A 22915-nucleotide genomic window follows, 5' to 3' on the forward strand; every position below is an offset into this window, starting at 1 on the left:
AAAACTCTTTCGTTTTGTGAGTTTTTCGTCTTACGAGGCATTCGTCTTGCGAGGCACCACTGTATTTTACACAAGAGACAAGGTCTTCCTTCTAGGAGCGGGGTAGAGCTACAGGGGCAACTTCGTTAAGCAAAGGATTGATGCTTCAGAGGAAGGAAGGAAGGAAGGAAGGAAGGAAGGAAGGAAGGAAGGAAGGAAGGAAGGAGAAGACCTGGGCAAAGAGAGCGGCCGGTTTGTGGGGCTTCTGCCAACCTTTCTGGGCCTGAGGCTTGGGTTCCAGGAGCCGTTCTGTCCCTGCAAATTGGGCAGGGGGGTGATGCCATGCTTTCCCCCCAGGATTCCTCAGCAGGCTGCGCCTGCCCCTCTCGATCTCTGCCTTGGATCTGCGACAATCCCCCTGGGCAGGTAGTAGGCATGTGGAGTTGCTCCCCAGCTGGGGGCCGGGAAAGAGAAACCAGATTGTGTCGGGAAGAATCTGCAATGCTTATCACTTTACAAACGCCAGCGGAATTCACCTGGGAGAGGGGCAGCCTTTGAATCAACGCAGCTACAAGCATTCCCCAAAACAGACACAAAGGGAGGCCAGGTGCGCAGGCAGAATGATAAGCTGCACATGTGGCGGCCGCGGGGGGGGGGGGGTCCTCTCTCCTTGCATGCAGCATTTCAGGTTGCAGAATTGGCCGGCTCCTGGCTGTGCCCTGTCGCTCTCCTACCCCAGACCGAGCGCAGGAGCGAGGGCGGCCGTCAGATGCGACTCTGCCCCATCTTGGTCCTTCAGCTGCCACACACCCTGCCGGGTTCTTGGGCTGTGAGGCCTCAAAAGCTCCATCACCCCCCCCCCCAATGAATCTGATGCTGCGGGAGGAGCCCCCCAAGCAGGCAGCTTCTGGGAAGCAGAGGGAGAGGTTTAGACAAATCCTGCCTCCCCAGTCGTTCCTCCTCCCGCCGTGTCCATGCTGCGTCCGGGGCCGTCTCGCCAGCAGGGGGGGTTGACATGAGATGTGTATAAACTCCGGTACTAATAGATACTTGTCAGAGGATGAGGCTTGAGCGTGACAGGCAAGTGCTGGCGCGTTTACCTAGCGAGCCCTGTCAATCACTCGGTGGGCTTGAAGGCTCCTCCGCTCGGCCGCCTTGACAGCCAGCCCCACGGCTGGAAGCGAGCCTCCCTCTGGGTGGGCGACAGGGAGGTGGGTGGGCGGGCTGGGTCCCTGGGCTGAGAGCCCCAGCAGCAGCCCATGCCTGCCCCAGAGAAGGCTGCAGAGGCCGGCCCCTTCCCCTCCCTGCTCCATCCTCCCTTTCTCTTCAGGGCTGCTGGACTTACCATTCTTTTTATATATATAAATATTTTCTATTAGATTTTACATAACAAATTTCAATTTAAACATATCATTCACCTTCACATTTAGGATTCTCAGAATCCCTTGACTTCCCACCGCCTTCCCCTGGTTTCCGTTGCCCATCCCTTTTTCCTTCAGCTTATCCTATTTTCTCTAATTTGTTAGAAATATTATTAACCATTTTCCCATTGTATTTTACAAGCATTACTCTAATTCTGCCAAGGTGTGTTTTTTTTTTAGTTGTTTACAACATTCTCTTAAATACATTATAATTTTTCCCAATCCCCCTTCAATTTCTTCTCTTCCTGGTCTCTGATTTCCCTAGGTAATTTCGCCATTCCGGCGTAGTCCATCATCTTCATCCACCACCCCTCTCTGGTTGGAACTTGCCATTCCAGCCCTGTTCTTGGCGGGGTCAGCAGTGGGGATTTGCGACTGGTCTCCCTGCCCGAGGGTCTGGGAGGTTTCGAGCTCTGGGGTGCCATGTGCTGGGTGAGGGTCCCTCTTGGGCTGAGTGCTTTCCCAAGGGAAGCTGCCTTGGGCAAAAGGCAAGGGGTCCTGGCTTTCTGTGGAGAGGAAGGTGGGAGCTCCCTTCCAAAGGGGTCCCACAGAAGCTTCTCCCCGTCTGCCAGAGGCTTGAGAGGCTGGCGAAGAGGTGGGTTCCACAGCTGCCTTCCGCAGAGTCAGACCCTTGGCTGCGGACACCGATGGGCAGTGGTGGGTCACCAGAGGTTTCGGAAAAGGGACCATCTCAGCCACACCTTCTCCGCCTGCCGCTGGACTTCTTCTGCAACTTCTTCAGTGAGGCTGCAGGATCCAGACTGAAAGGCGAGCCTGTCACACACAAACCACGCTCTGCGTGTATATACTGTAAATATAAGATATACAAGACGGCTGACGTTAATGGCAGCACCGCATTCTCAGCGACTTCGCTTTTATCACTCCAACTGGCAGGACTTCTGACCCGTCTGCCTTTTAAAATTCATTGCCCCCTCCTCATTTGGCTCCCCACCCCACCCCCGGTGCTGATCCGTCACAGCTTCCCCCCACGCAGGGGATTGTAAATCTTGCCTCTCTGCCTTACAACCCCTGTTATCATTTTCACGGCTCACCTCCGCCTTTGAATACTTAATTTAAAACTTCTGCCTCTCGCTCAGCGGTTTGTAATTCCAGGCCTGGTTCCTGGGGGGGGGGGAGGAAAAGAGGGTGATGGATGGGCCTTGGGAGGAGAGCGGAAGCCATAAGCCGAGTCTCCGGGGGGGGGGGGCGGGGGCAAGGGGAGAGTGCTTTTTTAACCATTAAGTTTAATAAGATGGATATCTGGAGCACATAGTTATTCTAATCATGCCATTCCGCCTCCTAATCTATTGGCCTGTGTGATGGTTATGGCTTTTAAATTTCCGCAACCTTACGGTGACAAATCGTGTCTTTTCAATTGCAAAGTTTGGAATCAAAGTCTGCGGGAGAAGGGTTGGGGTGGCCCCCAACATTACCTGATGAGCGCCCCAGGCGACCCTCCAAGGTCTCCCTCGACCTGTTTTTGCGCGCAGAGCTTTCAGGGCGTGTTGCAGCCCAGACACAGGCGTCCCTTGGCTCCAAGGAAGCCTTTGGACTCACGGCAAGGGGGCAGGCGGCGGGGCTACCCAGGGAGCTTATTCTGTTCCTAAGCATTCCTGCCTTGTATGTCTCTGTCAGGGACATCCGAGGTGGGTTACAGCTGTTTTTTAAGAAGCCCAAAGCTGCAGCGACCGAGGGAAAAAGAGGAGGAGAGCCAGAGAGGGCTTGATGGGAGAGGCATGGTCCCTCAGGGCCTGCGGAGGACCAGCAGAAGCATTTTCACAACAAGGGGGGGAGCTCAGAGCCACCTGCAGGGGCCCCCCGCCTTGCCCCAGGCGGCAGGAGAGCAGAGCCAGCCTCCAGATTACGGCCGGTGCAAAGGAAACAGAGTAAACCTTTTCTAGCATGGAAGTTCAGTTATGGGGAAAGAGTCACCTGTCGACAGTCTGTCTGCCAGAGATCTTACTGTATGACTTGTGTGTTATCCTGATTTCTCTTTGGACCCTCGTGCTTTGAACATTTGTTTGTTGTTGCCGAGGCAGAACTTCTCATGAACTCAAGAGATTCCTTTGGGTGAGCCCGTACTTGAGTGGTTCGTGTTGCAAAACGATGATCTGCTTGCGCTGCGCCGCAGTGGATCTCCCCCGGCTTGCCTTCGGGAAGCGGAGAACACTTGAATTTTTCAAGAGGCCACTCAAAGCCCTGGGTGCATCCAGCCCCTATTCCCTCCCTAGTCATGGCAAGGGGAGGCGACCCAGTGGGCAGCTTCCCCTCTGGGTGCAAAGGGAGAGGCGGGAGATCCCGGTGGGGGATGTTCCTTGGAGAGGGTGGGCTCTGAAGCCCCTCCAGGCTGCCTCCTGCTGTTGCCGCTCCTTTCCCCCTCCCGCCTCCTCCCCGTGCAGCAGTTTAAAAACCTGCTTCTCTGCTAAGTGCTTCGCTTTATGCATCAAAAGCCTTTTCACAACTGAGTAAAGCCTAAACGGCGAGAGGAGCTGGAAAGCGGGGAGGCAGCTGCAGCCGTGGGCGTCCAGGATCCGTGGGGCTGGGTGGAAAGTGCCCACAGGCCAGGGCAAGCCACAGGTTTCCTTGGCCATTGGCCTTCGTCCTCCTCTGTGCGTAGCAGCTGGGGGGAGAGGGGCCTGAGAACCTCTTCTCCCCAGCAGCACCTCCTGGGCTTGGAGTCTGTTCACTGGGGGCTTGGGGCAGCCTTCTGTGGGACTCCTCCAGGCCCCCCAGAAGGCCCAGCTGACTTGGGCTGATTGCCTCTGGGTGTTCCCCGCAGAGGACATGAGAGCATTCTGCCCAGCCTTTAGGCAGGTTGCGCTCACGGTTTGGAGCCCCAGGACTTGGTCTGCTGCTTTCCTCTCCATGCCAGCTGACCAGGCAGCTCCTTGTCTTCGCCTCACCCCCAGGGGGCACCCGCCCTTGGCCCTGGCCGCCCTTGGCCAGACACCCAGGGCAGGGCTCCAGTCCTGAGCTGCTTTTATTCAGGCTGACAGGGGAAGCAGGCCCAGGTTTTGCTTGCTGGGTGCTCTCTGCTCAGCAGCTGGGCTCCCCCCAAACAGACACCTCTTCTCCTCCTGCCAAAAGAAAGAGAGGGAATTTTTCACCCTGATATTTATTTGGCTTCGGTTTCCTCTTGGCTTGCCCCTTTGGCGGTGCCAGGCATGATGGCTCGCTGGCAGGGCTCACCTGGAGTGATCTGTTCTGCCTCTTGTCTTGGGGTGGGGTGAGGAATCCTACTGTAGTTGCCTCCCCCAGATTGGATCTCGGCAAATGGCCAAGCCAGCCCTGCAGGGCACATGCCTCCTGGGCAGGTGCTGCCGGCCCAACAGAGGTGAGGGCGCTGGGGCTGCCCCCTAACTGCAGGCGAGCAGAATCATCCATCCTTTTGCCACCTGGATAAGAAGACGGTCGCGTTTGAGCCCCCCCCCCCCCCAGCCTCCCCCTCTTCCTGCTCAACCTGGCAGGGCCAGCCACCCAGGCGCCCAGGAAGCTTCCAGAGGTGTCCCTATGCCCAGGCTGCATGTGGGGGCATTTGGGGCTGGGCCAGCTGCCTCCGCCTCTCCTTCTCCCACCGCACAGAGCTGCCTGTTCCTCTCGCACCATTTGCTTCTTGCTAATTATGGGCAGATCCATTATGAATGGCGAGCAAATGCTAATCTGCTCGGAAAGTGGCTGGAGTGTCTGATGTTTTCCTTTGCATATTTCATTCATGTGCTTTGTCTCCCCGTATTACAGAAGCAGTTGCTGCTTCTCCTAGACAGGACTTAATGAGGGGGGGACCCAGTTCAGAGCAGGCTACCTGTTTAGCTCTGGGGAGAAGGAAGCTCCTGGGCAGACCCTCTTCCTGCGTGAGGGCCAGGAAAGGCTGCTGCTCAAGAAACTTGCCCAGAACCTTGCTGCTGCTGCTGCTGCTGGATCAGACTAGAGACCTTGGTCTCATCCAGGTGGAAGCATCACAGGAGAGTCTCCATCGCAGGCCAATCATCTTCAGCAGCAACCGGTCTTCTGCCTCTGGTACAGGAGACGGCAGCAATAGACAGCCGCTGTGACTGGTAGTATTTTCTCTTGCAAAGTCACTTTGAGACCTTTCCTGTGGAAAAAGCAAGGAACTAATGTAATGGCTTGGCTCTTCTCCTACTCCCCAGCGGGGCTGCAGAATGTTTGCAAGGAAAGCAATTGCTGGGGGGGGGTTGGGGGGGTGCAGAGAGAGAGAGAGAGAGAAGCCAGCAGCCAACATTTCCAAGTGTCTCTTGCTGGCTCCTTCTCTCTCACCCACACCCAGATGTGGGAGGCTTGGGAGACCCCCTTCCTGGTGTGCTGGCCAGGGGGTGACAGCGCCGCCTGACCCCTTCCGTGCCGTCTCCAACCTGCCCCTCTGCACTGGCCCTTGCATACCTGGAGAGGGGTACTGCCCCGGCAGAGAGAGATGGGGGCCCCTGCGCCATTGCACCCCCGTGGCTTCCTGCGGGGCCTGCCCGGTGCGCCTTGGGGAGGGTCCTGGAGCTTCCCCCTTGCCCTCGGCCCCTGGGCCTGGCTCCCAGTGGGGCAGAGGAGCTGGCTTGCCTTCTCCCCTGGCCGGCGCTGCACTTGCGCCCTTGTCTGCAAACCTCATCAAATTCCTGGATATTTAGACATCCATTTTATTGCTTAATCGAGCTTGAAGCAGCTTAAATGAATACAAGTGTTTGTAGTCGTGAGGGCGGAGTTTTATGGCTTTGGAGCAGGGGCCAGCTTCATCCTAGCGCAGCCGCCTCCAAGGCAGAGGCCCCCTTGGCTCTGCGGCTGGGGGGGGGGGCTGGCATGGAAAGGCAGCACGGCCAGAGGGATTGGGGAGGGAGCAGGAGAAGCTGGGCACTGCCACCCTGGGCTCCTTCCTCAGGCGCCATGGAGCTGCCCTCGACTGGTGCCGGAAGAGCCCCATCCACTTTGGAAAAATGTGCCTATATCTTGGCCTGCTTTTTGAATGGGTGAGGTCTACAGTCCTGCAGTTTAGCCAAGAAATGTATATGTTCATTCCATTTTTACCGCACCTGCCCTCCAGGGTGATTTGGGGGGCTGTATCTCTCCCCCCCCCGGCTTTCTCCTGTGGGGCAAGCTGGGCCAAAAGGCATGGTTGGCCAAAGGTCACCCCAGAAAGTTATGGTCCTGCTCCCAGCAAGGAGAAAGCCTCGCTCGAATGGCAGGAGGTCATGCAAGTTCCGTTCCCAAACTGAGCCCAGGAGTATCAAGGCAGCCCAGATGCCAGGGAGATTTGGGGGCGGGCTGCTGGGAGAGGCCCCCCGGAGCTGTCCCTGGGCAGTCTGAGCTCTGTGGCTCTGCTTCTGCCACCACCGGGGTTTGTGGCCCTCTTGCCAAGAAGCCGTGCCCTGGCGGGGGCAGGGGTGGGTGACGCTGCGGTGACGTTGAGGCCCCGCGTCCCTGGCGTTTGACTGTCGCTCGTTGTGTCCTGAGAGCGAGGATTGATTTCTGTGCTGTGCGCCTGACAAGGGCAGTCCCTGGAGCAAAGTCATGTGCTGCTTGATCCCCGGGATCGGAGAGCAGATTGATTTTGAATTTGTTCAAGTGCCGTTGCCCCAGGCAGCTTGTGAGAGAGAGACTGTGAGTGTGTGAGAGAGAGCTTTATTTTCACCACCCAAGTCTCCCCACGCCCCTGGGTCCCACGCAGGGTGGAGGGTATTGCTGGGGAGGTGGTTTTCGGTGTTGGAGCGAGCCGCCTGGCACAGTGTGTTTAGCAGGATGGCACCTTGCGGCACCTCAATCTGGGGGTGCAGGTGGCCGAATCTTGGGGTGACCCCATGCTGGAAAGGACCCCTCTAGAGACTGGTCCCTCTCACCTGCCGGACGCCCTTCCACGTGCCCCCTGACGGTGTTCTGCCCGCTTTGTGTCCCCTGCAGGTGGAGGTGGAGGTGGAGAGCATGGACAAAGCCGGAAACTTCATCGGCTGGCTGCACATTGACGGCGTCAACCTGTCGGTGGCCTTGGTGGAGCAAGCGCTCTCCAAAGTGCACTTCACGGCGGAACGCAGCAACTACTACAAGCCCCTGGTGGCCGCAGAGGAGGCCGCCAAGCAGAAGAAGGAGAAGGTACCCGCCAGCTGAGAAGGAGGGCGGGGGGAGGGTCCTCTTTCTGGTCCACGAAGGGGCACGCCTGGGTGTGCTCCCAAGGTTCGGTGGCTCTCCAGCATCGCTTGGTGCAACGCTCCCCTCAGCCGGGCCCCTTCCACTCTCCCCGCCAGCCGACCAGGTTTGGGTTGCCGTTGGCAGGATGCAGGCCAGGTGCCCTTTGCCCCCTTGCCAGGCCCACTCCTGCCAGCCTCAGCCCCGCCAGCCAGCGCGGAGGAATCCCCACCTGAGCCAGGGCTGTCTGCCCTCAGTTTTTAATTGCCAATTAACAACTTGCCTTGCTCTTTCTCCTGTCTTGCCGGCGCCCCGGAACGGGGGAGAATGGGAGCCCCTGCCCTCCCCTCCTGGAGGCGCAAGGCCTTTTCCCGATCCGAGGAGCTGGAGGGGAGGGGGGAGAAGGTGGGCCTCTCCATCCCTGATTCACCTGCAGGGATGGCATCCTGATGACTTAGGAGAGGAGACCTCTTGAGCTTCCTCCGTCTCTTCTCCCTCCTCCCCACTTTGGTTCGTCGGCCGACAGTCCAGAATGTCTGCGGCAGATTTTCTTGCCCCTTGGGGAGCCGTGCCTGAGCCTGTGAGGAGGGGCTGCTTCCCACCAGCCCCCCCCGGGACTCTGCCAGTGTGCTGGACGGCCGAGCAGCCTTTGGGGGCCATCCGCGTATGCAAATGGCTCCAGCCTGGCACTGACAAATGCTTGCAAAGGCCCCTTGTCAGTCCTTGGGAGCAGAGGATGTGAAGCGTCCGCACTCCTCTGGGGCAGCCCCACTTCCAGGACGGGCTTGCTCTCTTCTGCCCCGAGGGCAGGAGGAGGCTCAGCAAAGGAGCTTCTGGGGGGAGGACGGGCCCATCCTGTCACTGCTTGTCTCTTCTAAGTCCTGCCTCGTGAACTGCCAAGCAGTTTGGGGAGAACCTAATCAGGCACGGAAGCGTCCTGGGAGCCGGGGGGGGGCAGGCACTTGCTCCTCCTGCCTTAATGGAGCCCATTCCGGCGGGAGAGTGTCGCCCCAGAAGCACCGGCCCCCGGAGGGCTCCCAGCACCGTTTGACTTCACTCTTCCATTAATTAAATCAGAGGCTGTTTGGACGCCTCCAGGGAAGCAGGCACGTCTTGCGTGATTTGTGTCGCTGGCACGGAAATCGTGTGCGAAGGTGTGGGCCTGCTTCTTGCGAGGGGGGGCCCCACACAGCATGGCCGGACTGAGCCGCGGGATTGGAAGAGGCGGCTGCCTTTGCCCGCCCCTTCCCTCCACGGCCCCTCCCCTCCAATCAGCCTGGCCCTTGCCTGCGCTTCTTCATGCCCGGCTGTCGACTGGACTCTTCTCGGCCCCCAGGTAGATCTCAGCTCCCTTGCAGCCAGCCGCACTATGGTGCCTGCTCCCTGGTCCTTCCCCTGACAGCTAGAGAGCATGCAAGGCTCAGCGCTGTGTCATCGGCCAGGGCCGGACACCATAGTCCCTCCTGGACAGGCTGTTCTGGAGCCCCTGCCATTTGCATGCCAGTCCCGGGCCTCTCTCCATCCTCAGACCACCTTGAGCCGAGGGGCCTTGGCTCGGGCTGCTGTGGCCAAGGGTCCTGCTCCCTTCCTCTCTTGGCTGCAGCTCCCCGGGTGCCCATTTTTGGCTGGTTCCGTTTCTCTTTCCGTGGCATCCCTGGGAACGTGGCTGGTGAGCGTTTTGTGGCCGTAGCGCTTGAGCTCCTTGGGTTTGAAGAGCAGTCCTTCTGCACTCCCAGCACCATCCCTGCGCCACCTTCTCCGCCAGGGTGCTTGAGTGGGTCAGGCTGGGCGTCTGTGCCTTTGGGGCAGAGAGAGAGGCTTCCCGGGGTGGCAGCCCCAGAGCAAAGCGTGTCTCCTACCGCTGACCTCCTCCTGCTCCTCTCTCTGGTGTGTGGAGGTGTAAATTGAGCGGCAGAGAGGGAGGGAGACGGCGTCGTGTGGGCTCCCTTCCGCAGCCCGGCTGCCTTGCCTGTCACCGCTCCCCCTGCTCGGCCGCCCACCCGGCGACTCGATCGGACTTGACAGCCTGTCTCTTTGCATCAGCGCAGCCGTGCTGTGCTCCTGTTGCGCAGGGGCCCGGGTGAGGCTGCCACCTGGCACGGGGGGGGGGGGGTGTGCCTGCCTGTCTGCTCCTCCTCTTCAGGCAGCCAGGGCTGGGAGCTCTGAGCCTGCCCAGAAAGCTTTCTGTGTGGGGCTCTCTTCGGCACAGGGTGCTGGTCGGGGGGCCAGGGGCTCCTTCTCCGCTGTCTGCCTCCCCTCAAACTAAGAGATGCGGGTTTCTGCGCTCCTAGGAAAGGCCGTACCTATCAGCTGGAGCGTGGCCTTGCTGGAGGGGCTGTGGCTGCTTCCCTGCCTCCAAAGTCACCTCTCCGGTGCCCCTCCTGGTCCTCTGCAGTCACCCACTCCCCTTCCCAGCCAGTGAGACCATTACTAGGCTGAGGTTACCCCCGGTCCTCCTGCCGTGCGCACCGGACCTCTCTGGCTCCTGCGACCTCTGGCTCCATCCTCCTCGTCCCCCCCCCTGCCCCCCAGGTGTGGTCGCACTACGAAGAGGCCCCCGTGGAGGACGTGGTCCTGGTCCCCGAGGAGAAGGAGCGCACGGCCAACTACAAGCCCGTCTTTGTCACGGAGATCACAGATGACCTCCACTTCTATGTGCAGGATGTGGAGACAGGTAAGGGGGCAAGGTTGGGGGGGGGGAAGCTCCTCAGTTTGATTGACACTCTGCCAGAAAGTTTGCAGGACAGACCCAGGGACCTGATCCAGAGGGCTTGTATGTGCTAAGCAAGAAAGAGGGGTTGTTCTCCTGCTGCTCCTTCTGATGTTCAGGCCTCACCTCTGCACCCCCCATACCCTCCCCCCTTCCTAAATGGGGGATACAGAGCTGGGGGAGGTGGGGTCCTTGGGTGCCCCCAAGCTCTCGGGGTGGAGGCCTGCCTTGGTCTGGGGGTTCACCAAAGATGAGCTCAGTGCAGCTGAGCCAAGCAAAGCTATGCCTGCCCTATTCTGCCCCATGGCGTTTGGGAAGAAGCGGTGCCCTAGAGCAGCTGCAGATAGCTTCCTGCAGGCCCTGAGACTCTCATTTACACCCCCGCCTCTTTGTTTTAGGGACCCAGCTAGAGAAGCTGATGGAGACCATGCGGAGCGAGATTGCTGCCCACCCCCCTGTGGAGGGCTCCTACACCCCCCGCCGCGGAGACTACTGCATCGCCAAGTTTGTCGACGGAGAGTGGTGAGAGTGCTGTGTTGAGGGAGGGGCACAGGAGGGGGACCCTCGGGAGCTGCCTTGTGTGGGATGCCACCCTCGGGACTCAGGGTCCCTCCAGCTTAGCCCCTAAGATTTGCAAGGCAGCCTCCCGGGGTGCCAGCCGGGGCAAGGGGATGATTGGCCACGACCCTTGGCCATTCCGGGAGGTGCAGGCAGCCAGGGAGGCTGCCTGTAAAGATGGAGATTTTGGCAAGGGAGAACCTCATGGCAAATTTCTCATTTTCAGGGGCAACCCGCCCCACCCGCCTTGCAACAAGTGGCGGGGGGTGGCACTGGCTGAAAAGTGTGGGGTCTCAAGCTTATTCCCCCCTCCCCCCTCCCTTACAGGTACCGCGCCCGGGTGGAAAAGGTGGAATCTTCAGCCAAAGTGCATGTCTTCTACATCGACTATGGAAATGTGAGTGGGGGGGGGGGTCTTTGGAGGAAGATTCCCTGGGGGCCTCAGCAGCCCCAGAGCTGTTTTGTGGGGACAAGGCCTCCTCTGGACAGGGGGGCCCTCCCCCCGAAAGGCCTGGTCCGTAATCTGTGGGGGCTCCTGAACCCCACCTTGTTGCGGGAGCCCTAAGTCTCTTCTGCGGCAAGGACTTCCCTGCGGCTCTTCCTGGGCATCTTGGCCCCAGTGCAGCCACTTCCCATCTGGACTGCTACAATGCGCTGTACGTGGGGCTGCCCTTGGAGACTGGGAGGTGCCCCCAGGGGCTGGGTGGCCTCGATCCTGAAGCATTTACATTGCGCCCGAGTTCAAGGGTTCAACATGTTCAGTCCTATAGGACTTAGAACAGGACCTCTTACGAAACTGCAGGTTCTTACAACAACCCTGCCAATGTTTTTATCTGTTTGCAAGTATATATTTAATGTTGATAATTGAATGAGCAAATTACCGCGTTTTTCCGTGTATAAGACTAGGGTTTTTTATTTTAAAAATAGCTTTGAAATATGCCCCCATCTTACACATGGGTAGTGCAGAGCGGGCGATTGGTTGCAGCCGTGAGCAGGAGATTTTCTGTGGCGACAGGGCGGGTGATTGGTGGCCGGGTGAAGGGCTCTTTGCGATTGGCTGCCTCTGTGGCAATACTAGAGTTGGTTGGCGGCTGCGGGTCTTGGGCGACGCACGCAATCGTCGGTGGCGGGTGAGCAATTTTTTGGCAAATCCAGCCCCTAAAAAGCTCGGCAACTCTGTGCCATCTTCCCCCCATTTTCTTAAATCCCCCAAAATAGGGATCATCCTATACATGGGGGCGTCCTATAGACAGAAAACTACGGTAAATGGATTTGGATATGCAAAAGATATTTAAAAATAAATTTAAGGAACCGCAGAAAGAGGAGGAAGGGAGTCAAACTTTGAAATGTTGAAATGATTGTAAAACTAACGAAATGTATAACCATGAAAAGTATAAATAAAAACTTGGGGGGGGGGGAGAGGACTTAGGACAGGTAACAGAGGGAGGACTTAGGAAGCCTGCCTGCTGGAGGTGTACGGAGGAGGCTGCTGGGGGGGGGGAGCTTTTCAGGGATAGCATGTGCTGGTGATGGAGTGCCCTTCCCAACTCCCCCCCCCCCCCGGAAATGTGGCGGGCACCAGCTTCCCTAACTTCCAGTCACCAAGTGACAAGGAGTGTCCTTTGCCAGACCTTTGGTGAGCGGTGTGCCTGGTCCGCAGGGCAAAGGGAACTGATGGTTTTGACTGGTTTTCATATTCCATTGCTGCATTTGGTGTGTCTGCTGTGAAAAACAAGCTTCCTTTCCCTGTTGTCCTGAGATCTGCGGACCCTGGGTGGGATAGGAACCGCGCCAGGGGGTGACCGAGCTGCTTTTTCTCCCCCCTCTGCAGAAGGAGACTCTTCCCTCCACCCGCCTGGCTACCCTGCCAGCCGCCTTCAGCACCCGCATCCTCCCTGCTCAGGCCGCCGAGTACAAGTTTGCTTTCATCCAAGTGCCCCAAGATGTGAGTCCCGGCCAGGGGTGGGGGCCTGGGGGGCAGAAGGCACATCGGGGGGGGGTTGCGGGTTGAGTGGTACCCTCCTGCCCCTGAGCTGTGTCAGAAGCTCAGCCTACACTCAAGTAGGACCCTGGCAGAGACGCATGCCCGACTGGCATGTTCCCTCCCTCCTGGTCAATCGTTCGGGAGCTTCACAATCTTTCTTCTGCCCGAACATCACAGCGACCGATGCCAACAGACATCGGTACACTTAGGGATCCGCAGAGTTTGTGCAGTTGCATAACAGACTCAGCGTTTTGGCTAATCTACTTTATTTACATATAAACACACGCGGAGCCCTGCAGCATGGCTCCCTCTCTCTCTAGCATCAGACAGCAAAGAGAGAAAGAACAAAGGACAATAGTTCCACTTCATGGAACACAGGAATACAAACATCCTGTCTCTGTCACTTCCCACTCCGTGGAGTCAAAACATACACCGTCATGTGAAAAACAACAATCCCATGACTGCAGACACGGAGCAGGAATTCTAACAAGCTGCCCCTCATGTGCCACCTGGAAGAGGCGGACCGGAGGTGACAGCCAGAAGGGGCAGCTGGAGGGTCTGGGGGAGGAAGCCCAACGGGCGGTGGCTGCTCAGTGCTGCAGAAAGGCTGGTTCTCTGCTTGCTTCTCAAACTCCTCAAACTTCTCAAACAGGAAATGCAGGTGCCCCCAGTGCGGTGCTTGGGCTGTAAGCGCAGGAGAGACGACATGTGTTCTGTCTTCCCCCAGAAAGGAAATGACTCAGAATATGGTGGTGTCAGCCAGCGCTGGGGGCTTTGGAGAAGGAATGGGCTCATTTACGCAGAGAAGAGGGGCCCGGTGGACGCCTGTTAGCCTCTCCCCCATGTTGAGAGGCTGCCCTCCTCCTCCTCCTCCTCCTCCTTATTTTTTATTATTTATACCCCACCCATCTGGCTGGGTTTCCCAACAGAACATTAAAAACACCATAAAAAATCAAACATTAAAAGCTTCCCTAAACAGGGGTGCCTTCAGATGTCTCCTAAAAGTCAGATACAGTGGATGCTCGGGTTGTGAACGTGATCTGTGTGGGATGCACATTCGCAAACCGCAGCGTTCGCAACCCACATCTGTGCACATGCGGGTTGCAATTCGGTGCTTCTGCGCATGCGCGACCACCGAAACCCGGAAGTAACCCGTTCCGGTACTTCTGGATTTTGGCAGCCCACAACCCAAAAAAATGCAACCTGAATTGGCTGTAACCCGAGATACGACTGTAGTTGTTTATCTCCTTGACATCTGAAGGTAGAGCGTTCCACAGGGCGGGTGCCACCACCGAGAAGGCCCTCTGCCTGGTTCTCTGTAACCTCACTTCTCTCAGGGAGGGAACCACCGGAAAGCCCTCGGAGCGGGACCCCGGTGTCTGGGCTGAACGATGGGGGTGCTCAGGAGCTGCCGCCGCCAGTTTGTTCTGTCCCGCTCTGGAGGGCGGGTTCCAGGCGCCCCTCTGACTGAGTGTGTCCCCCCTTCCTCTCCACGCAGGAGGAGGCCAGGGCGGACGCCGTGGACAGCGTGGTGCGCGACATCCAGAACACGCAGTGCCTGCTGAACGTGGAGCACGCCGGGCCCAGTTGCCCCCACGTCACCCTGCAGTTTGCCGACTCCAAGGGCGACGTGGGGCTGGGACTGGTGAAGGAGGGGCTGGTGATGGTGGAGCCGCGCAAGGAGAAGCAGTTCCAGAAAGTGGTGAGCGGTGGCGACAGGTCTGCCTGGGAAGTGGGGCGGGCGGGGGGCTGAGCAAGGGGGCAGGGGAAAGGGCAGAGAGGGCCTGCTCTGATTCCGCCTCTTCCCTCCAGATCACAGAGTACCTGAATGCCCAGGAGGCAGCCAAAAGTGCCCGGGTAAGTCAGCAAAGGGGGCTGGAGAGCCGGGGGGCAGGCGGTCCCCACGGAGGGGGTATTGGGAGGGGTCCCTGGCTTCCACTCAGATCTCACCCTCCCCTCTCTGCCCTCCCTGCAGCTGAACTTGTGGCGCTACGGAGACTTCCGCGCTGACGACGCCGACGAGTTTGGCTACAGCCGCTAAGCGACAATCCTGCTGGCCCCTCGCGGCCCCCGCCATGCCCCCCCTTCCTGAACCCCAAGCGCCGCCCTGCCTCTGGAGCCCACCTGCCGGGCGAGACGGGGAGGGGCTTCATCCGACTCCAGGAGCAGACAGACTTGGCAGTGCCGGCCTGTGGAGGGAGGGAGTCCTGGGGTCTCCCCCCCCCCCAGCCAAGCCTGCCCCCTCCCCCCTCCTCCTCCAGCAGCAGCAGCAGGGGGGGGTGTCTGCGTGACGCTTTGGAAGCCAATAAAAGTAGTGAGAAGCTGGTCGAGGCCGTGTCTTTTTGGGGGTGGGAGAGACGGAGGGGAGGGGAACACCCTTCGCCCCCCCCCCCCAAGACGCTCACACTGAGTTCTGCTCTTATTTCCGGGGGAGGGGGCAGGCATGTCAAGCAAGTACACTAGGGCAGGGGGGCACCTCTGCTCAAGGGCACAGGGGGTCATGGCGGGGGCCTGCTTTCTTTTTGCTCCATGGGCTGGGGATGGGGTTAAAAGTTATTGTTGCTGCTGCCGTTATTTAAATTTGTATACCATCCCTAGATCTCGGGCCATTTCACAACACAAAAATCCAAAGAACACACAAAATACACAAATTGCAACTTTGAGACTGTCAGGTTTGCCCAGTATTGTATATGCGCTTGGCATCCATTCCTTGTTAGTGATCAGCTTGTCCAATGGTTAGGGGTTCAGGATGCAGACATTAACCAGGCAAATTTTACCAGAAGGCCAAGCCTGCTTTGACTCCGCAGACCAGATAGATGGAAGTTTTGAAGAGCCACAGGTTGGGGGGGGCAGAGGAAAGAGCCACCAGGGGGCAGGGGGGCTGGCTCTCCCTTGGCCTGGACAAGGCCCTCTCCTGCCATTGTCCTCCTTTCCTTCCTGAGAGCATGAGAAGTGCCTCGTGGATCAGGCCCGTGGCCCACCTAGTCCAGCGTCCTATTTCCCCATGACGGGAGGTAGAGCTTGGCCATCCTGCCTGGAAGCCACTGACACCCCCCTCTTCCTCCTCTGTGGGTTTGCCTCTTGTAAAACCATCTGGGTCACTGGCCTTCGCTGCCTCCCGCAGCAGGGAGTTCCACAGGTTAACACTGTGCTGCGTTCTTTTATCCGTCCTGAATCTCCCCAACATTCAGCTTCATGGAAGCTCCGTGTCTTCTGATGCCGTGCATAGTTTGAAAAACTTCTATCGTATCACCTCTCTTTTCTGGTTCCAAATGCTGCTGCCTTTCTTCCTCGCTCTGCCCCCTTGATCACTTGGGCAGCCGTCCTTTTTGAGATGAGGTGGCTGTAACCGCACGCCATTAGCAGGGTGAGGCCAAGGGGGTGCTCTGCCCCTGATCTCTGGTCCCGCAGCGGACGGCTGCCCTGCCCTCCTCCTTCTGATGCGATAATCCTCTGTGCCTGGCCCTCCCTTTCAAAGCAAATAGTGGCTGAAGCGAAAAGGAAGGGGGCTGCTCTGGTGGCGAGCGAAGGAGGGAGAAATCCAATACTGGCTACAAAGCAGAATCCAGCCGCCTCTCGTTACACAATGCAGCCCTCGCCTTTAATTGACTGCTTGCAGTGTCTCGCCGTGGGTCAATCTGTCATGCATTGTCTCCCTGCTCTCTGAGCTGGAGCAAAGCTCTCTCGTCTGGGACTCCTCCTGCCGCCCCCTCTTGCCCCGGCAGCCTTCGGATTATTTATCAGAGGCCGGGATGTGCCTCAGCCCTCTGCAAAGCTTGAGCCTCTTCCTGTCGGTGCTCCGTGGTCCCCAAGGACCCATGTAGACTCGGCTAAGCGGTCAGGGTTTGCTCAGGAATGGCTGAGTGGGTGGAGGCGGCAGGCGTGCTCTGCAGGAGCCAGTGCAGAGAGCAAAGGCCCCGAACCGCCCTGGAACAAAAGCAGTGATTTAAATCCTGTTTATGTTGCACCTTGCGAGGCCACAACCCCCCGGGCTTTTTGATGATGGAAGCAGCCGTGTTACAACAGTGGGAAGGCGGGTGCCTTTTGCCCCTGTGCGGTGGGGGGCTCCTCGCTTACGCCAACGTCGCTGCAGCCTTTGCCCTGAGCTGCAGGAGCACAGGCAGGCAGAAGCAGAGCTTGGCCGAAATTTTACTCCCGAAACGATCCTCCGTGGATCAATGGGCGTGAGGTTGGGTGACGCGCAATGGGCTCCTGTCCCTTAGCGTGGCGTCGTGTTGATGACGTGGGAAAGTGGCTCATCAGACTCACAGCTGGCGCGAAACCGGTGGGGGGGGGAGTCGCGGCCCCTTCGGAGGATGAGATTAAGTTCCAGGTTGCCTTCGGTACTTGGCAAATTCAGTCTGGGCAGATGTGAAGCATTATTCCATGGGAAGTCTTTAAAATGGGGAGGGGGGGCGTGCCTCGCCTGGAAAAGAACAGCAGCTAATTGTTTCCAACTGTTTTTCATGTTGTAACCTGCTCTGGGACCTTGGGGTGAAGGACAGGGAGCAGGTGGGCAGAGGGTGTCCAAGCAGCTCACAAGTTGAAGGGGGCAGGAAGGGTGAATAATAATAATAATAATAATAATAATAATAATAATAATAATAATTTATTTATATCCCGCCTTCCCCAGCCGAAGCCGGGCTCAGAGCAGCTAACAACAATCACAGTTTACATAAAATCACAATCAGTGAACTGAAATGCATTCTAAAATCAATTCATTCTAAAATCAATTCCAAATCAAATTAATGGCAACCATTGGGCTAGAGTTCTATGAAGATTACAGAAGGAGAGAGGGGGTCAGACTGTGCCTTGGCCAAAGGTCTGGTGGAACAGCTCCGTCTTGCAGGCCCTGCAGAAAGATGTCAAGTCCCGCAGGGCCCGGGTCTCTTGGGACAGAGCGTTCCACCAGATCGGCGCCACAGCCATAAAAGCCCTGGCTTTGGTTGAGGCCAGCCTAACCTCTCTGTGGCCAGGGACCTCCAAGATGTTTTAGTTTGAAGACCATAAGGTCCTCCATGGGACATACTAGGAGAAGGGGTCCCATAGGTACGAGGGTCCTAGGCTGTATAGAGCTTTAAAGGTTAAAGGTAAAGGTAAAGGTACCCCTGCCCGTACAGGCCAGTCTTGCCAGACTCTGGGGTTGTGCGCCCATCTCACTTAAGAGGCCAGGGGCCAGCGCTGTCCGGAGACACTTCCGGGTCACGTGGCCAGCGTGACATCGCTGCTCTGGCCAGAGCCAGAGCCAGAGCCAGAGCCGCACACGGAAACGCCGTTTACCTTCCCGCTGGTAAGCGGTCCCTATTTATCTACTTGCACCCGGAGGTGCTTTCAAACTGCTAGGTTGGCAGGCGCTGGGACCGAGCAGCGGGAGCGCACCCCGCCGCAGGGATTCGAACCGCCGACCTTTCGATCGGCAAGCCCTAGGCGCTGAGGCTTTAACCCACAGCGCCACCTGCGTCCCGCAGCACCTTAAACCTGATCCTGTACTCCACCGGGAGCCAGTGCAGCTGGAATGTGATCAAGCCTGTCACTGCAGCTACTTTTCAGGGCCAGGTGGGAGTTGGGGGAGCTGAGTTTTCCTCTGGGCTGCTGTCCTTGGTGCTGATCTGATGATTCCCTCCTTACCGGGCCAGTCCTTTTGAAGAAGAAGAAGAGGAGGAGTTTGGATTTGATATCCTGCCTTTCACTCCCCTTCAGGAGTCTCAAAGCGGCTGACATTCTCCTTTCCCTTCCTCCCCCACAACAAACACTCTGTGAGGTGAGTGGGGCTGAGAGACTTCAGAGACGTGTGACTGGCCCAAGGTCACCCAGCAGCTGCATGTGGAGGAGCGGAGACGTGAACCCGGTTCCCCAGATTACGAGACTACCGCTCTTAACCACCACACCACACTGGCTCTCCTTTGAGCCTCCTTTGAAGAGTGCAAGGGGTGCAGACATGCCAGGCAGCCTTGCTGAGGGGAAGGCTCTTTCCTTTTCCTGGGATGAGGGGCGCGGCAGCCTTCCGTCTGCAAAGGCCCCTTCAGCTCCTTCCCTCCTCCCGGAAGTGCCTTCCTTATTCCAGCCCCCAGGTCACAGTGCACCAGGAATGGAGGCTCCCGGTCTTGCCTGACCCTGGGGGGCCTAATGCTCCAACCTCCCTTACGTTTTTTTTTGGGGGGGGGTACTGCCTGACCTAGCAGCTGTGACAATCGTGTGCCCTTTGGGTCCAGCTGCAGGGCAATCGTGTGCCCTTTGGTCCATCTTTGCTGCTTCCGTGGAAGAAGGCGCCTGTGACTAGAAATGCCTGCCAGCCATCTCCTTGCTGCTTGCCCGTTTAAAGGGGCAGAAGGGACAGGAGTCTGCAACACCAAAGTGCCCTGCTCCCCACAGCCATCTGGGGAGGAACCTGCATCACCAAAACTATTGGGAAGTGGGCTTGCTTTCGCCCAGGTGGGCAGAGCTGGGCTGTTGCCCTCAGGTGCTGCTTGTGGGCCTCTTCCCATTGCGGCTCCAGGGCGGCCAGAAGAGGATGTGGGGCTGGATGGGGCTCCATGAGCCTGATCCGGCAGGCTCTTCCTGCGCTCGCTAGGCTCGGTCTCCCCACCCCACAGCTCCGCATCCACCTTGCACGCGACTCTTCAGAGGGTTTTATAAATATTATTCCAATTACATTTATTTTATCACATTAATTATTGAAACATGCCACCCAGTGCACTATCCTGTAATTATGTGCAAATTGAATTAGCGCAGCCCTATAATTAGCACATCAATAACGACAGGCCGTGCCAGCAGTAGCCTCTCCTGTGCTGGGACCTGAGATTGGACACATGGAGGGATTTGCCACCAGAAGTTGGCTCCATCTCTCCCCAGTCTTGCCCGTGACCGGAGCCATTGCCACCAGTGAAGCAGGGGCTGGGGAAGGGGCTGGGCGGCCACCTGCCCCCTCCTGTGCTCCCTGCAGGTGGGGCTGGGAGAGAGAATGGGGAGCTTGAGAGCCCCCTGGTCCAGCAAAGCCCCAGTTCTTGCACCGTGGCCACACGTGAGATGCATCTGAGGGGTGAGCGGGTGTCCCTCAGTGTGAGCCCAGTGTGATGCTTCTCATCGCTTGTTTATTGCATTTATATCCTAACTTTTTCTCCAGAGGTGCTCAAGGTTGCATACGTGGTTTTCTCCCACTCCTCATTTAATCCCCACAACAACCCTGGGAGGTAGGCCAGGCTGAGAGCGGCAGTGGCTGGCTCCCAAGGTCAAGTGAGTTTCACAGTTGCGTGGGGGATTCGAACCCTGGTGTCCCAGGTCCTAGTCCGACGCTGACGCTGCTGGCACCTGCTTCCCACCCCCCAGGAAGGTGACCAGCACATCCTCAAGTCCTGCTCTGCTCTGCTTTCTCCAGGCTGGATTTGTGAAGGTCAGAGGCTCAGAAGGAGCTGGCCCCGACCTGGAAACTGGCGTGGGCAAAAGGCCCCGGATTAGCACGGTGCGCTGTTTCTCCAGAGGCGCTGGCCTTCCTGATCCTTCCTCGCATTAATTGCTCCCTGAGTGAGAACACGAGGCATTGAAAGCAAGGGAGGAGGAATTGGTTGAAGGGGAGTTTCTGCAAAAGCAGCTGAGTTGTGGCAAGATTTAAGAGGAGCTTCCAGCTTCCACTTGCTGGCCAGACTAATCCTGCCCTCTGGAGCAAGAGAGAGCAGGCCTGGTCCGTCTTCTTCATGTACGGTGCCCCCTTCGGATGTTGGAAGACCCCTCTCCTGTTCCTGCGGACGCTTCTCTTCTCCAGGCTAGACATGCCCAGCTTGTTCAATCATTCCTCTCGGGGTTCTGTTTCCAAAGCCCCACCCACCCACCCACATCGTGGGCACCCTCTTCTGGACATGCACCATTCCATCAACGCCCTCCTTTAAAACATGCCCAGAGCTTTACACAGGACGTCAGATGCCGCCTGCCCAGGGCAGAAGAGAGTGGGAAATGCGATTTGTGGTTTGGACACTTTGTTCCTGTGAATGGAGCATTCGCTTAGGAACATAAGCAGAGCCTTCTGCATGAGGCCAGTGGCCCATCTACTCGAACATCCTGTTCTCTCAGGTGCCCCCACGGGAACCCCAAAAGCGGCCCCCTCCCCCTCTGTGGTTTCCAGTAACGGATTCAGAAGCATTGCTTCCTCCAACTGCAGAGGCAGAGCCTAGCTGCTTTGGATAGTGGCCTTCGATAGCCCTCTTCTCCACCATGGATTTAATCCAAGTTGGTGGCCCTTGCGGGAGCCACTTCCAGCGTTTGGCTCTGGGCTCTGGGGCAAAGGACTTCCTTTGTTCTGTCCTGAATCTTCTGCCGTTCAGCTTCCTTGGGTGTCCACAAGTTCCAGCGTTAGGAGAAGAGAAAAACTTCTCTCCATCCACATTTTCCATGAGCTGCTATCATCTCGCCTCTTCCCCACCTTTTCTCTAAACTAATAAGTCCCCTGTGGATTCCTCTGGAATCGCTCTATCCCCTTGATGATTTTGGTTCCCCTTTCCTGAACTTTCTCCAACTCTACAATATTCCAAATGGAGTCGCTCCATAGATTTGTATTATGACATTCTGATGTCAGCAGTTTTAGTTCCGCTTCCTTTCCTAATGACGCCTAGCGTGGAATCTGCCTCTTTTCCACAGCTGCCGCACACTCGGCTGACGTCTTCATCAAGCCGTCCACCATGACCCCGGCTTTTTAGCAACTGCATCACACTGCTGGCTCATGTCCAGTTTATGATAAATTAAATTGCCTAGATCTTTCTTACACGTTCGGTTGCCAAGCCAGGTCTCCCCTAGCCTATTTCTGTGCCTCTGGTTCTCTGAGTCTAAATGCAGGACTTTACACTGATCTCTGCGGAATTGCATCTTCTTGGTTTCAGTCCAGTGTTCCAGCCTATCACTGTCCTTTTGCATCTGGCTCCAGCCTTTGTGGCAATCGCTCTCCCTCCCAGCTTGGTGTCGTCAGCAATTGTGATGAAGCGTTCCTCTGCTCCACCCAAGTCATTTATGAAAATGCCGAGCAGCTCAGGGCCCGGGACAGAAGCTTCCTTTGCCATTCCTCTGGGGACCTCGAGGCAGAGCCGTAACTCAGCCCTTGCCCGCTGGCTGGGGTTGGTCAACCAACTGCAACGTTGCTGGAGAACAGCATTGCCCAGCCCACACTGGATCAGCTTGTCAACAAGGATGTCACGGGAGACCTTCAGTTTTACTCCCAGTAGACCCATTCATTTTAATGAACATGACCAAGTTCATTCCAGTAATTTCAGTGGGTCTGGTCTGAGTAAAACTCATCCTCTCAAAAGGGGTCCTGTAACAACCACAGGTGGGCAGCTTAATCACCTGTTGCAGAATTCGTCTTGCACTCACCGGTCGGTCGTGTCTGGATACATTTCCCTCCAGCCTTTTGAAAGGCCTCCAATCACCTGGCAGCTCACAAGGTTGCAGGCCAGTGGCTCTGAACTAAACGCCCAGAAGCTCCTTTAACACACCTGGATGCGATTCAGTTGGCCCCAGAGAGCTCGGCTGATTCAAAGGAGCCAAGGGGTTCTCCCACCATTTCCTTACCTGTCCTTAAATCACTTGTTTTGCCTTTCCCCGTGAGGAAAACAATTCCACTTGCCGGAGAAGGTGGTGGGGGCAGAACAGGGAGCATTCCCCGGATTGTGAGTGGTTTCCCCCTTCTCATGGTCTCCAGCCTCCACCCCGTTATCAGGCCCTTCCTTGTCCTTCTTGCGTCAGTCTCAGCCGAAGTTGCCCCTCCCTTTCGCATCCCCTCCAAGTTCCACCCCATTCTGGCCTTCAGCCTTTCTGGCATCAACCTTACAAGATGAGACTCCTCTGTGGTCCTCATCCTCAGCGATGTCGCCCTCCTCCCATGTCCTGGGCATGCTCCTCCTGCAGCCCCCCCCCCCCCGTTTTCCCTTCTCATTGGAACAGTCTGCAGTTGCATCTTCAGCATCCCACTCTTCAGACTCTTGGAGAAGGATTTCTCCACCTGGGGGGGGGGGGGTCCTACCCAGCTTTTACACTTGCAGTTTAAATCGTCTTTCCTAAAATGCAAGGTGCACATCTGACTCCCTTTGGGGTTTGCATCCCTCTCTGTCACCAGTTCCAAGAGGAGATGGCCCCTCCCCTCCCTGCCCCCTTTCTTTCTTG

General features: G+C 57.3%; 2 protein-coding genes across 2 annotated transcripts in view; one reads left to right on the top strand and one right to left on the bottom strand.

The window, feature by feature from the left end:
• Positions 1–15098, top strand: part of SND1 (staphylococcal nuclease and tudor domain containing 1) — a 242053-nt gene extending 226955 nt beyond the window's left edge. Inside the window, exons 17-24 of the mRNA XM_079992359.1 lie at positions 7299–7487; positions 10053–10194; positions 10629–10752; positions 11116–11185; positions 12620–12733; positions 14271–14474; positions 14585–14629; positions 14748–15098. Coding sequence (XP_079848485.1) covers positions 7299–7487; positions 10053–10194; positions 10629–10752; positions 11116–11185; positions 12620–12733; positions 14271–14474; positions 14585–14629; positions 14748–14813 — 954 coding nt within the window. The 3' untranslated portion in view covers positions 14814–15098. The remainder of the gene's footprint in view (positions 1–7298; positions 7488–10052; positions 10195–10628; positions 10753–11115; positions 11186–12619; positions 12734–14270; positions 14475–14584; positions 14630–14747) is intronic.
• Positions 1–22915, bottom strand: part of GCC1 (GRIP and coiled-coil domain containing 1) — a 325404-nt gene that overhangs the window by 280962 nt on the left and 21527 nt on the right. The window lies entirely within an intron of this gene.

Source organism: Podarcis cretensis, assembly GCF_951804945.1.
Source record: "Podarcis cretensis genome assembly, chromosome: 10".
Lineage (NCBI taxonomy): Eukaryota > Metazoa > Chordata > Lepidosauria > Squamata > Lacertidae > Podarcis > Podarcis cretensis.